At 38.6% G+C, this 16,339-nt stretch overlaps 1 protein-coding gene across 1 annotated transcript in view; it reads left to right on the forward strand.

Moving 5' to 3' along the window:
• The first annotated feature begins 15,170 nt into the window (after positions 1-15,170).
• The window catches only part of CIP2A (cellular inhibitor of PP2A), a 42,045-nt gene continuing 40,876 nt past the window's right edge, over positions 15,171-16,339 (forward strand). Inside the window, exons 1-2 of the mRNA XM_075850366.1 lie at positions 15,171-15,485; positions 15,569-15,716. Coding sequence (XP_075706481.1) covers positions 15,384-15,485; positions 15,569-15,716 — 250 coding nt within the window. The 5' untranslated portion in view covers positions 15,171-15,383. The remainder of the gene's footprint in view (positions 15,486-15,568; positions 15,717-16,339) is intronic.

Consider the following 16,339-nt stretch of genomic DNA (forward strand, 5'->3'; position numbering starts at 1 on the left):
AATGTTTCACTGTAAAAATGCAGCAATACTGTATTTTCTGGAAAAACCTATTTTTTATTTCTTTCCACCTATTAAAAATACTCACTATACCCCTAGATGAATATTAGCCGGACATTTATAGAGAAAATAGAAGAAAGGAGGAGACCTCCAGCTCACCAATCCTGTGTCTCGAACAAGCACTTTGCTCGGATCCCCGCGACGGCCCACAGTAGGTAATGTAGGAAAAAAGGAAGAAATGATCCAGCGCTGTGTCAGGGTAAAAGGGATACTCCGTTCCCACATTAATTGGTAGAAAAACTATTAAAAATAGAACAGAGACGCAGTCTCAGTGTGGTTAATGATACAGGCAGATGCCCGAGCCTACGCGTTTCGAACACCGGTAGTGTTCTTATTCATGGCAGAAATGGACATTTATACTTGTCAAAATGACCTGCAGTACCACGGCAAACATAGTGTGGTTCCCTAAAATCAGCTCTAGCGTAAAAAGGCCTCAATGGATTCTTTCTATGATATGCCCTATAACGGGACCGTATAATAGATTAGACACACATTTGGTATCGCCGTACACGGGAGAAATAGCAGAACGTGGAAAGGTGTCACTTTTACCAGTATGCTGGAGAAAGGTAGAAAAAACACAAAGCGCACAATAGTGCGTGACACTGTGATTTTACACGTGTGAACAAGGTTCTGAATACGCTCACCTGGTGGGTTTATGCTGGGAGCATAACATCCAGTGTAACAAATTCCACTTAGGTAGCCTCCACGGTAGGTTAGTGGCAGGATCAGCTTGCAGCATAGGACCCGGTTTGAGAACTTGATATACAAAGTCTCAATAATGAATGAAGGAATAAAAGCAAAAAGCCAAAAAGCGGGTGTCTTCTATGCGCTATTGATCAATAGAATCTTCCAAAAGACGTGTATTCCAAATTCCTCAAGGATAACGGTATAGTCGGTAATGAAAGGATTTATTGGTACAAGATGATATAAAAACACAACTGTTTAACAATGAACAGTTTCGAAACCGGACCGGTTTCTTCCTCAGGTAGTATGTAAATGAAAGGGTGGGGTGTCGGTTAAATAACCCAGTGAAAGGTTAATTAAAAGCAAGAACTACCGGGTCGGATGCAAAAATAAAACACCAACTCAAATTACATATCAAAGTATACATATGATTACAGTCAATAAAAATAAAAATTATAAAATATATGATATATATGAGCTATGTACAAATGTCCAATGAAAGATGATTCATTTCTATGTATTATGCTTGGAATATGTCTAGCTATTGAAAACATCCTGTATTAAACGGGATTGAACGTATACATAAATACAAAAAAATGCACATACATAATTATATTATTTTTAAAAATGTATTATAAATAAGTTTAAAAAAATGTAAAAAAAAAATGTAAAAAAAAAATATTTTTATTTTTTTTGGTAACTTAGCCTACAGATGGAGTATCATTCTTGTAATCGTTATTTCTGGACGTGATATTAAAGATACATTCTCCTTTTGCTCATTTTGTTCATTTTGTCTATTTTGCTATACAAATTCGTAAATACCAAACTGGGATAGTTTTTGTGCAGATTCTATATGGGTACATATATGTATGTAGTTATGATGTGCGCATAACTATACTATTTCCGTCGAAAATGATAATAGTGCCAACTTTATCATTGTACTGGTCTTGGTGTTATTCACAAATGATCAAAGTTTGGTGGTTTTGATTTTTAGTATTAAACAGATTATTTCTTTCGATACGATCTTTACCACTTGTTGAGGAACTTTGTATATGTATACATATATATAATTACATATAACGGATTTCCCATTTATTTCCATATAGTGGGATTCATCTAAAGTAAATTCGTTTTATTAAATTATGATCTCTGTCATTTCATTCAAACCTGCAGGTTTTAGGGTCTTCGATTTGTATATCCAAAAGATTTCTCTCTTGCACAGTGAATCATATCTGTCCGCTCGGTTGTCACTTATATGTTCAATTGGTGTAATATTGAAACAACTAAAGTCATTATTATGAAACAAAGTACAGTGTTTGGAGACACTGTGCAAGAGGAATTTTTTCTTACAGTTAGAACGATGTTTATTTAGCCGACAATGCAAGAATTGGATTGTTCTCCCTACATATTGTAGACCGCAGACACAGTCAATGAGGTATATAACGTAGTTTGACTGACAATTTAACTGTGTTACAATTTGGTACTCGTTTTTTGTTTGGTTTGATTTAAAAGAGTCTGTAGTGCGTATACTAAGACAACATAAACACTTCTTTTTCCTGCATTTGGAGCTCCCCTTTAAATATGCACTTGAGGACATAGCATTTTGTTGGGACATCGTTTGTCTTCCAGAAAAGTTAATCTTACTCGGTGCTAAAATATTCTTCATAGTTTTTGCTCTCTTAAAAGTAATCATTGGTTTCAAAGGTAGGCTATTTTTAAAAAAAGGATCAGTGTGTAAAATGTACCAATATTTATTCATGATATCCTTAATATTTTTGTGTGCAGCGTTATATTTAGTTATGAAGTTGAAGGAGAAAAACTTTTTTATTTGTTCATCTTTCGCTTTTTTTATGTCTATTGTATCAACCGCTTCAATACCATTTGATAGTGTATCCTTAGGGGGCAAACAATCCTCTTGACTTAAAATCACTGTTTTTTTGTATGCATCAGAGAGGAGTTTTTTTGGATAATTTTTTTCTTTAAATCTTTTTTGTAAGATACGACTTTGATCATTAAAGTCTTTGTTCGATGTACAGTTTTTTCTAATTCTTTTATACTGACTATATGGGATGTTTTGCTATCATAGAGAAACTAAAAATCTATTCTAAACATATCGATTTTCACCACATTAACCATAATATTAACAATAGGATTTTTAAAGCTGAACAAGAACTAATTGAGAAAAAAAGCTAATAAATTGATTACAGATAGAATAGACTACCAAACCAATCAAATTAGATCCTGGACAAAACACCCCTTCCACTATGTTCGCCCTGAACGAATACATACAACTAATAAAACTCTGCTGCCTAATAAAACTCTGTTGCCTATCATTAGTCCTCCTCAATCAGATTCCAAAAAACTTGAATTAGAAAAAAGGTTTGAGATGAGTCAGTCTCGTAGAATGTTTTTGAATAGCAAATTTAGTAAAGCAAATTATAGGAATACACCTAATTCCAAACCCCGACCTTTGGATAAAAACATTAAAAGCCTAAACCCTACTAATCTCACCTTCTCTGACTCGGTGGAAACTCAGAAATCACCTATAGGGAACTTATTGATCGATATGTCTATTTTAACAGTCCATAATTCACCCGACAATTCCCCAACCAGAATCCAATTGGAATCATCCTTTTCTCATCCCCCCAGTAAAATATCATCCCCTCCCCATTCAACACTGCCAAGTCCCGTTGATTGTTCTCTTCCCTTGGGAACTAATACCATTGATAATACTAGAGCCGGGTCAAACATGTCTGTTCCATTTTTAGCGTCTGCTTTTTCAATTCAATTAGAAGAAAACCCACCCTCCAGCTCTCAAGTTTCCCCATTCCCCCTTTTTTTAGATCCACTTCCCCCATACAACCCACAGAAACTAACAATTACGCATTTCTTTCACCCCAAAAAAAGAAAGTACGATACAGAGGAACTAGAGGAGGCAAAAAGAAAAAAAGAATAATTACTCCTCCTACAAAACAAACCTCTATATTTAACCTTTCAAACCACATCCTAAATGACTCTGAAACATCACTATTGAATAAAGGTTTAGCATTTTGTCCCACTGCCAGTGCAAATGGCTTTGATCTATTTTTAGATCTACATAGATTTACGAGGAAACTAACATTGCACAGACACTTCCAAATTACATCCACAAAAAATAATCCCACTGATTCCGACAATGTCACAAACATTAACACAACTTCAGACACAGAAATATCGGATATATTTAGACACACAGATCTAAAACCGGTATCTAAATTTTATCCTGTGGGTAACCAAGGAAATTTTATCAATACTTTCCATCATCTAGTCCTCAAGGATCTAGAGGAGCTAGACTCATACAAAATCCGTGGAAAAAATAACCTTACTTATAAAGAGAAAACAGCCCTAAAAAACCTTAAAAATAATAACCAATTAGTTATCAGATCAGCAGACGAGGGGGGACAGTAATTCAAAATGTTACAGACTACTATGAAGAAGCAATGAGAATTTTATCAGATGAGAACTACTATAGGAAACTCATAGTTAACCCTTTATCGACAATTTTGGAAGACCTTAAAATCATGGTCAATCAAGCTTTCTCGAATAATATTCTTAATAAAAAAGAAAAAAATTATCTGATCCCGGAGAATATCAACATGCCCTTTTATTATCATCTTCCAAAAATACACAAAAATTTAACTAATCCACCAGGGAGACCGATCATATCGGGTATGCAATCTCCCACCTGTCACCTCTCTCACTACCTAGACATAATTTTACAAAAATATGTGATAGAATTCCCAAGTTTTTTAAAAGACTCAACCCAACTAATTGGGGATCTAAAGACCGTTCCAATGAGGGAAAATCTACTATTTATTACTTTGGATGTTACTGCACTCTACAGCAACATTGAACACGTATTGGGTTTGGAAAAACTAAAAATAAGACTGGAGAGGGATACGGAACTATTACCAATACAAATTAACTTTTTTTGTAATAGTATGGAATTTATCTTAAAGAATAATATCTTTTCATTTGATCAGAAATTGTATCACCAAGTAAAAGGCACAGCTATGGGGACAAGGGTAGCTCCTAGCTATGCAAATATCTTCATGGGAATGTTTGAGGAGGAATATATCCGGCAACACCCATGGGCAAACACTAATATCTTATTATTTAGAAGATTCATAGATGATCTGTTTTTAATTTGGGAAGGTGGTCTTACAACAGCGACAAAGTTTTGTCAGATGCTGAACACTAATACCTGGGGGATAAATTTTACGTTCAACATACAACCAATTGAAATCGATTTTTTGGATTTAACAATAGTCAAAACTACGAGTAAAATCATCACCCGTACCCACTTCAAAAAAGTGGATAGCAATAGCTATTTGGACTATAAGAGCAGCCACTATCATAAGTGGCTAAAAAACATCCCATATAGTCAGTATAAAAGAATTAGAAAAAACTGTACATCGAACAAAGACTTTAATGATCAAAGTCGTATCTTACAAAAAAGATTTAAAGAAAAAAATTATCCAAAAAAACTCCTCTCTGATGCATACAAAAAAACAGTGATTTTAAGTCAAGAGGATTGTTTGCCCCCTAAGGATACACTATCAAATGGTATTGAAGCGGTTGATACAATAGACATAAAAAAAGCGAAAGATGAACAAATAAAAAAGTTTTTCTCCTTCAACTTCATAACTAAATATAACGCTGCACACAAAAATATTAAGGATATCATGAATAAATATTGGTACATTTTACACACTGATCCTTTTTTTAAAAATAGCCTACCTTTGAAACCAATGATTACTTTTAAGAGAGCAAAAACTATGAAGAATATTTTAGCACCGAGTAAGATTAACTTTTCTGGAAGACAAACGATGTCCCAACAAAATGCTATGTCCTCAAGTGCATATTTAAAGGGGAGCTCCAAATGCAGGAAAAAGAAGTGTTTATGTTGTCTTAGTATACGCACTACAGACTCTTTTAAATCAAACCAAACAAAAAACGAGTACCAAATTGTAACACAGTTAAATTGTCAGTCAAACTACGTTATATACCTCATTGACTGTGTTTGCGGTCTCCAATATGTAGGGAGAACAATCCAATTCTTGCATTGTCGGCTAAATAAACATCGTTCTAACTGTAAGAAAAAATTCCTCTTGCACAGTGTCTCCAAACACTGTACTTTGTTTCATAATAATGACTTTAGTTGTTTCAATATTACACCAATTGAACATATAAGTGACAACCGAGCGGACAGATATGATTCACTGTGCAAGAGAGAAATCTTTTGGATATACAAATCGAAGACCCTAAAACCTGCAGGTTTGAATGAAATGACAGAGATCATAATTTAATAAAACGAATTTACTTTAGATGAATCCCACTATATGGAAATAAATGGGAAATCCGTTATATGTAATTATATATATGTATACATATACAAAGTTCCTCAACAAGTGGTAAAGATCGTATCGAAAGAAATAATCTGTTTAATACTAAAAATCAAAACCACCAAACTTTGATCATTTGTGAATAACACCAAGACCAGTACAATGATAAAGTTGGCACTATTATCATTTTCGACGGAAATAGTATAGTTATGCGCACATCATAACTACATACATATATGTACCCATATAGAATCTGCACAAAAACTATCCCAGTTTGGTATTTACGAATTTGTATAGCAAAATAGACAAAATGAACAAAATGAGCAAAAGGAGAATGTATCTTTAATATCACGTCCAGAAATAACGATTACAAGAATGATACTCCATCTGTAGGCTAAGTTACCAAAAAAAATAAAAATATTTTTTTTTTACATTTTTTTTTTACATTTTTTTAAACTTATTTATAATACATTTTTAAAAATAATATAATTATGTATGTGCATTTTTTTGTATTTATGTATACGTTCAATCCCGTTTAATACAGGATGTTTTCAATAGCTAGACATATTCCAAGCATAATACATAGAAATGAATCATCTTTCATTGGACATTTGTACATAGCTCATATATATCATATATTTTATAATTTTTATTTTTATTGACTGTAATCATATGTATACTTTGATATGTAATTTGAGTTGGTGTTTTATTTTTGCATCCGACCCGGTAGTTCTTGCTTTTAATTAACCTTTCACTGGGTTATTTAACCGACACCCCACCCTTTCATTTACATACTACCTGAGGAAGAAACCGGTCCGGTTTCGAAACTGTTCATTGTTAAACAGTTGTGTTTTTATATCATCTTGTACCAATAAATCCTTTCATTACCGACTATACCGTTATCCTTGAGGAATTTGGAATACACGTCTTTTGGAAGATTCTATTGATCAATAGCGCATAGAAGACACCCGCTTTTTGGCTTTTTGCTTTTATTCCTTCACTTTTACCAGTATGTCATATGGTGTTTCGAAATGGCCTAAGAAAAGTGACACTTTTGTAAACAAAATTCAATTTACATTTTTTTGGCCCAAGTTTGGACAAAATTCTGTAAAAAGTGTGAAGGGTTAAAACAGAAATTGAACCGCTAGAAATAGAATTTGGGGTGTGTATTTTTTTGTATCATGCTAATTTTTGGTAAATTCTGACAGTCTGCCACTCCAGTACTATGGCAAATGCAGAATGGTGCACTAAAATTTATTCTGGTGTGACAGGCCTCCAAAAGCCAAAACGGACTCCTTCTATGATATGCCCTATAACGGGTCCATATAATAGATTAGACGCGCATATTTGGTATCGCCGTACACGGGAGAAGTAGCAGAATGTGGAAGGGTGTCACTTTTACCAGTATGTCATATGGTGTTTCGAAATGGCTTAAGAAAATGCCACTTTTGTTAAAAAAAAAGCAATTAACATTTTTTTGGCCCAAGTTTGGACAAATTCTGTAAAAAGTGTGAAGGGTTAAAACGGAAATTGAACCGCTAGAAATAGAATTTGGGGTGTGAAAAAAAGGGGCACTTGTGTTTTATACTATATTTCTGGTCAAAAAAAATAAACTACAAGTCAGGTGTCCTTATGATCAGGATAAATGAAAAAATATATTTCAATACATTTGTATGATACAATTACTTTTATTTTCAAACTGTTACATTTTAAATGATGAAAAATCCCCCCCAAATTTTTTTTTCTGTCTTTCCACGGCTATAAAAAAAGTAACAAAAATGTTACCTATACATATATACCACAGAAAGGAAGCACTACATGTCCCAAGAAAACAGTGCAAAATTCACATCGATACATAAAACACATACCAGAGTTATACTGCGTTACATCTGTGAATAGCAAAACTGCGAAAATTGCTCTGGTCACTAAGGTTTAAAACACCTTCGGTATTAAGGGGTTAATATGTCAAAGAAACCGCCAATAGTGCAGGTTACAAGGTAAAGATAAAGTGACATGCGTTTAGAGACAACATTAAGAGTCATGTATCACTAATCATTCGGTAGGCAACCAGAGGACAGTAGCGGCACACATAGCATTGGGGGAAAAGGAGAGAGGAAAGAAAAAGAAAAAAAAACGGGGTGGGGGGGGGGCGGGAGAGCTTGTATTAGGCCGACGCAATACATCAATTAGTCTGGGAATATGTAGGCTGTAGAAAATAAAAGGTTAAGCAGAATGTACATAATACAGTATTAATAACCACAAATATTTTTTCCAGATAAATAGTTAGGTATACAGTAGTACAGCAGAGAGTAAAAAATGGGGGGGGTGAAGGCAAAAGGTGAATATCATAAGCAGCATAGTTTCCATAGTCAATCATAGAAAACACTTGAACTGTCAATGGGACAAAAAAATTTTGTTTACAAAATGTCAAAAATGTATTGTGGGTATCAGTATAGTAGAGAGAGTCAATCATGTAAGGATACATCACATAAAGGGGTTGTGCCAGAACAGACAATTTTCACCTATCCCCAGAATAGGTGATAACTGTCTGATTGCTGGGGCCACCACTGCTGGAACCTCCACCGATTGCAGAACGTGACACCGCCCCAGTGAGGAGCTTGAATGGAGCGGCAGTCAAGAATATGCCCGACGCTTCATTTAATATCTATGGGACAGATGGACCGGCAGCAAAGGGGAGATGAGGAGAGCAAAATAAGCTTGGAAAGGCGGTGGTAAGTTTCGCTGCTGAACCCGAGGAGTACAGTGCTCAAGCGGCCATCTTGGTTGCCTGCTTACAAGCACACGCCCTCCCTGTTTATTCTTTCTTTTATTTTTACATCCGCACCATCTTTTTGTGCGTGTCCTGCTGGTGCGGACTGCTGATCAGTGACGCACATCACGGATTAGCATCTTTGCTCTTTTAGACGCAGGATGTTTGTTATTTAATAAAACTGTAAAAAAAATGACGATGTTTGTTGCTGTAGTGATGCACTTGTGGGGGGGGGGGGACGTGGCCCAGAGCCAAGCAGGCATGGCACAGCCGGATAGCATGGGTGCTTTTGGGCCCCTGGGTTGCTCCCTCTGCAGGAGAGGTGCTGCGGTGGCAGTGGCCGCCATGCGGTACTGCAACCGATAAAGTAGGGACACACTTTGAAAGAGGTCACCGTGAAGTGGCAAGTGGGCTTATACAGGTTTATCAAAATGTTAAGGCTATGTTCACACGGGGTATTTTGCCGAGTTTTTTGACGCGGAAACCGCGTCGCAAAACTCGACAAAAACGGCCCGAGAACGCCTCCCATTGATTTCAATGGGAGGCGTCGGCGTCTTTTTCCCGCGAGCAGTAAAACTGCCTCGCGGGAAAAAGCGACATGCCCTATCTTCGGGCGCTTCCGCCTCTGACCTCCCATTGACTTCAATAGGAGGCAGGAGAAAGCGTATTTCTCGCTGTTTTATGCCCGCAGCGCTCAATGGCCGCGGGCGAAAAACGGCGTGCAGGGAGAGGAATATCTGCCTCAAAGTTCCAAACGGAATTTTGAGGCAGATATTCCTCCCCCAAAATACTCCGTGTGAACATAGCCTAACAAAGAACCTCATGTTCATGTTAATAAATTATGCCTAGCGGCTCAGATCAACGTATATATTGTGGATGTGCGGTCCATGTCTAGTATCTCACAATGCTGTAAAAAAATAATAATTCTGATAGTAGTTAGGTGTAGCTAGTACGTAGGTAGGGAACTAGGGTAGTGGACCTTTAGGTTAGATGTTAGTTTAGTAAAAAAAAACATGTTTTATCGTTTTAATATGGTCATATATATAATTTTAGGATTTGTTTGGTGTGTAAATCTTTCTACAGTTGCAGTTTTTTTTTTTGTACTACAGTTTTGTGTTAAATATATAGCATTACCGTTAGCACCAATTAGTGACGGACATTGGTTTTTTTTTAACCGCTTCCCGACCGCCCACTGTATATTCACGTCGGCAGTTGCTGGGCTCTGTGCAGTGACAACGTGAATTCACGGTGGGCGTTAAAAGCGCGATCCGGGTGTCTCAGAGTAGCACTGAAACCCGGATCGCGCTGTTATCACCTGCCTCTGGTCCCGGAGATATGATCGGGACCTGATTAGTTCAGGTCCCGGTCATGTGATCGCAGGGAAAGTGTGTTGTAGCAACGAACTGGAAAGTTTGTTGCTATAACAAACTGGAAAGTTTGTTGATACAACACACTTTCCCGGGGACCGATTGCGAGTGCTGCAGTCAGTTATAAGGCAGAATCGGCAGAATCGGAGGCCATATAACAGCCCCAGGGTCTGCCATGCACGACAGCCTATGAGAACCAGCAGGAGGCCGGTCCTCATAAGCTTCCTGTCAGTGTGACTCCCAGCGTTACACTGACAGTTTATAATACGTTACACTACCTAGTAGATAGTGTAATGTATTATAGAAGCCATCAGTGCTGCCAGTCTTCAAGTAAAACAAGTAAAAAGTAAAAAATAAAGCAATAAAAATGTTTTATAAAAGTGTAAAAACAAGTTACAAAAACAAAAAATGCTTTTTTTCCTATAAGTCTTTTATTATAGGAAAAAAATTAAAAGGTTAAAAAAAAGTACACATATTTGGTATCACCGCGTTCATAACGACCCAAACTATAAAATTATAATATAATTTTTCCCGCATCGTGAACAGCGCAAAAAAAATAATTAAAAAACAATGTCAGAATCACTATTTTTTGGTCATCAACCCTCCCAAAATATAGAATAAAAAGTGATCAAAAAGTCGCATGTACCCCAAAATAGTACGAATAAAAACTACAACCCCTTACACCGCTTTTTTGACTGAAAAATAAAAAAATTATGGCTCTCAGAATACGGTGACAAAAAAAAGAAATAATTTGATCGAAAAGTGATTTTATTGCGCTATCGCCACAAAACATAAAAAACCTATATACATATGGTATCGCCGTAATCGTACCGACCCGCAGAATAAAGTAAAATGTCATTTATAGCGCACGGTGAACACTGTAAAAAAAAAAATTTGTTTCTTTGTCGCTTTGCTTGCCAAAAAAATCTAATAAAAAAAGTGATAAAAAAAAAATCACATGTACCCTAAAATGGTACCAATGAAAAGTACAGATTGTCCCGCAACAAATAAGCCCTCACAAAGCTCCGTTGGACAAAAAATAAAAAAGTTCTGCCTCTCAGAATATGGCGATGCAAAATGTGCAGAGTGTTCCAAAAGCGGATAAGATCGGGCGCCATTTATCAGTGCGACACCGGCCACATATCTGCGGATTATTATTTATGTACCCCATTATTATACCCTCTTATTATGCCCTGATGTACCCCGCACAGATAACATATGTCCCCACATTATAAATTGAAATACCAGCAAAACCCCAAACAGAACAGTTACCAAGCAAAATCTGCGCTCCAAAAGCCAAATGCCGTTCCCTCCCTTCTGAGCCCCACAGCGTGCCCAAACACCAGCTTACGTCCACATGATATTTTATATCCGGGAGAACCCGCTCAACATTGTATGAGGTATTTGTCTTCAGTGGCACAAACTGGGCACAACATATTGTGCATTAAAATGGCATATCAGTGGAAAATTTACATTTTCACTTTGCACCATCCGCTGCGCATTAACGCCTTCGCGCACCACGACTTAATAGCATGTCGTGGTGCGAGGGGTTATATATGGAGCAGGCACACGCGCTGCGCCCGCTCCATATTCTGCAGGAGTCCGCTGTGTATTACAGCTGACACCCGGTACTAACGGACAGGAACAGCGATCGCGCTGTTACAGGAGCCTGTAAAAATTACATTATACTGCAATACATTAGTATTGCAGTGTATTGTACCAGCGACCTAATGATCACTCGTTCCAGTCCCCTAAAGGGACTTTTGGGGGGCTTCCACTGTTTTGGTACCTCAGGGGCTTTGCAAATGCGACATGACACCCGAAAACCATTCCAGCTAAATTTGAGCTCCAAAAGCCAAATATTGTTCCTTCCCTTCTGAGTCCTGCCATGGGTCCAAACAGCAGTTTATTACCACATATGGTGTATTGCTGTAATCAGGACAAATTACTTTACAAATTTTGGGGTGATTTTTCTCCTTTATTCATTGTAAAAATTAAACATTTCTATGTTTTTTCAGAAAAAAAGTAGATTTTCATTTTCACGGCCTAATTCCACTAAATTCAGCCAACAAACTGTGGGGTCAAAATGCTAACTATACCCCTAGAAAAATTTCTTGAGGGGTGTAGTCTTCAAAATGGGGTCAGTTTTGGGGGGATTCCACTGTTTTGCTCACTCCAGGGCGTTGCAAACGCGACATGGCACTGAAAAACAATCCAGTAAAATCTGCGCTTCAAAATCCAAATGGCGCTCCTTCCCTTCGGAGCTCTGCCGTGGGTCCAAACAGCAGTTTAGTACCACATATGGGGTATTGGCGTAATCAGGAGAAGTAGCTTTACAAGTTTTGGGGTGCTTTTTAATCTTTATTCCTTGCAAGTAGATTTTCACTTTCACAGACAAACTCCAATAAATATAGCAAAAGACCTGTGGGGTCAAGATGCTAACTATACCCCTAGATAAATTCCTTGAGGTGTGTCGTTTCCAAAACCGTCTCACTTTTGGGGGATTTCCACTGTTTTGGCACCACAAGACCTCTTCAAACTGGACATGGTGCCTAAAATATATTCTAAAAAAAAGGAGGCCCCAAAATTCACTAGGTGCTCCTTTGCTTCTGAGGCAGGTGTTTCAGTCCAATATCACACTAGAGCCACATGTGGGGTATTTCTAAAAACTGCAGAATCTGGGCAATAAATATAGTGTTGCGTTTCTCTGGTAAAACCTTCTGTGTTACAGAAAAAAATGTATTACAAATGAATTTCAGCAAAAAAAATTACATTTGTAAATTTCACCTCTACTTTGCTTTAATTCCTGTGAAGCGCCTAAAGAGTTAAGAAACTTTCTGAATGCTGTTTTGAATACTTTGAGGGGTGCAGTTTTTAATATGGGGTGATTTATTGGGTCTATCTAGTACATAAGGCCCTCAAAGCCACTTCAGAACTGAACTGGTCCCTGTAAAAATAGCCTTTTGAAATTTTCTTGAAAATGTGAGAAATTGCTGGTAAAGTACTAAGCCGTGTAACGTCCTAGAAAAATTAAATGTTAAAAAAACAATGCAAATATAAAGTAGACATATGGAATATGTAAAATAGTAACTATTTTGTGTTGTATTACTATCTGTTTTACAAGCAGATACATTTAAAATGAGAAAAATCATAATTTTTGCAAATTTTCTCTAAATTTTGGTGTTTTTCGCAATTAAGCAATGAATTTATTGACCAAATTTTTCCACTAACATAAAGTACAATATGTCACGAGAAAACAATCTCAGAATCGCTTGGATAGGCAAAAGCATTCCAGAATTATTAACACATAAATTGACATGTCAGATTTGAGAAAATGGGGCTGGTCATGAAGGCCAAAATGGGCTCGGTCTTGAAAGGGTTAAGGAAATGTATTCAGTAAATTATAAGCTATAGACAGGGGGAGCTATATGTAGTGCACCATCTACAGGGGTGGGCTACATGTGGGACACTATATACAGGGGGAGCTATATGTGAGGCACTATCTACAGAGGTGGGCTATATGTGGAGCACTATCTACAGGGGGAGCTATATGTAGGGTAGCATGGTGGCTCAGTGATTAGCACTATTGTCTTGCAGCTCTGGAGACCATATGCGGGCACTATCTACACGGGAATGTATATGGGGCACTATCTACAGACGCTTCTATGTAGGGCACGGTCTACAGAGGGGCCACTATATACAGAGAGGGGTGTGTGTGTGTGTGTGTGTGTGTGTGTGTGTGTGTGTGTGTGTGTGTGTGTGTGTGTGGTACTATTATAATCAGGGACACAGGGGTTTTGAGAATTTTATCTTCGTTTATAGGTGCAGAAATGTTTTCAAAGTGAGAAGCTGAAGACATCTGAGCGGAAAACTGCAGAGATGGGTCATGGCCGGGAGAAATCCATCATAGACGTCTGGACCGGATGGAGAAGACCACTATAAGGTGGTGGGAAGACTCCTTGCGCGGGCCGGCGTGATGACGTCACTGCATCATGCTGGTCTGCGCATGTATCCCGACCGGAGCCTGTCCATCGCTCTGTCCAACGCAAGAATGGGGCAAGGTAAATACAATATATAATTTTTGGGGGGGGGGGCTTTGTGGCACTATATACAAGGGGGAGGAGCAGGCTGGCACTATACAAAAGGGGGGAGCAGGGTGGCACTATATTCAATGGGGAAGCAGGGTGGCACTATATACAAGGGGATGTGGCACTACTAAGGGGACTGTATGCCACTATTTACAAGGGGAGGGCTGTGGCGCTATCTACAAGGGCCTGTGTGGCACCATCTACAAAGAGGAGGCTGTGTGGCACTATATAAAAGGGACGGGGGGCTGTGTGGCGCGATCTACAGGGGGTCTGTAAGGCACAGTCTACGGGGCACAGTCTACAGGGCACAGGCTACAGGGGGGCTGCATGGCACAGGCTACAGGGGGGCACTACTATAAAGGGGGCTGCATTTGGCACCTAGGGGGGCAGTCAAAAGTTTGCTATGGGGTCCAGTCTTTCCTAGTTAGGCCCCCCATGCATAATACCACAATGCATTTCAATATAGTTGCATACAATATAACGTGTACATGCAATTTGATGCAGCTGAAGTCGCAGAAATGATTTGATGTTTTTTAGAATTATCACAAGTTACATGTAATTCCCCCTCCCCATAAATTACTTGTTACAAAGTAGAACAAAATCTGCACATGACTCATATAAAATAGCTTTAAAAAAATAACAATTGATTTTTAAACCAAGTGCTTGCAATAAGACCATGGCTCGGAGGGCGTTTAGTAGGAAACTATCCGTACATGTCCGTATGGCGGCGGCGGCGGCAGTCACTCCTGATACGAGCTAATAAGTGGTCTAGATACATTTTTTACACGATAACAAACAGTTAGCTGCCTCCATTATCCCTTCTAGTCAAATGAGGTCAATGCTCCAATGCATTCTCTGGCGTGCACCTCCGCCTTCCCAGAACTTCTGTTCCTTGCCGGCTTCCATAGCTCTAACCCGACGTCACGTCCTGCCCTAAACCAACATGAAAGTTTAGGGCGCGAAATTAGATTGGAGGAGTCTGTGTGGTATTACCGGGGAGTCTGTTGCTGCCTTGTCTTGGAAACGACCCGCCATGGACCAAGTGTCCTCCATGAAGAGCTTGCTCCTGGCAGTGGCGCAGTACAGGAGCTGCAAGAACGAGGCCAATGGCGCAGCGCTGCAACGCCAGCTGGAGGTACAGTAACAAGTAATGTACGTCTATGGCTGGTGCGTCAGATCAGCGCATCCATGTAAACTCTCATTGACTTCATCTAACAGCTCATTCTAGGGTTAAAGTTAAACAAGCTATTTGTGTCCGACCACATATTGCCCAGTGAGTGTCTGACCAGCCTTGTGGAGCTCATCGAAGACCCCAACACCAGTCCTGCTGTCACCCTCAAGACCATTAACCTGCTGTCAAGTGTGGGTAAGAAGCAAACGGCTTTCTTTCATTAAATATCTTGTTTTATTTGTTTGTTGTTCATTGGTTTAATAACAAAGGGATTTTCCAGGTTATAAATGTCAGAGAAGTTTAAAAAAACAAAAAACGGACTGCATTATATTCCTTACATTACCTCCAGCACAGTGACATGTCGTCCATCATAATGTCACTGATTGGCAGCCATTGGTTGCAGTAGTCGCCATTCTCCTGTGTACACGCAGCAGAACTGTGAAGAATTGCAAATGTCATTTTTGCCTATTTTAATTTAGCGCACCCCATGTTGGCCACTTTTTTGGCGCAAGCTTTACCAGAATTTTAACACCTTTTGCTTAGTAAATCTTCCTCATTGTTCGGGTCTAAGGCTACATTCACACAATCGTAGCCCACCTCGGACGTGAAGGACTGCAGTTTTCCACGTCTGAGGTGGATCCGTGCTTGACACGTTGTCACGGATCCCCCACAGACTAGAGTCTATGGTGGAGGGATGCGTGACACACAGTAAAATAGGACATGTCCTAGTTTTCAACGGACAGTTCACACGCGCCGTTGAAACCACGGTTGTGTGAACGGCCCCATTGAGATACATGGGTCCGTGTGATGGCCGCTGT

This window comes from Rhinoderma darwinii, chromosome 2, assembly GCF_050947455.1.
Source record: "Rhinoderma darwinii isolate aRhiDar2 chromosome 2, aRhiDar2.hap1, whole genome shotgun sequence".
Classification (NCBI taxonomy): Eukaryota; Metazoa; Chordata; class Amphibia; order Anura; family Rhinodermatidae; genus Rhinoderma; species Rhinoderma darwinii.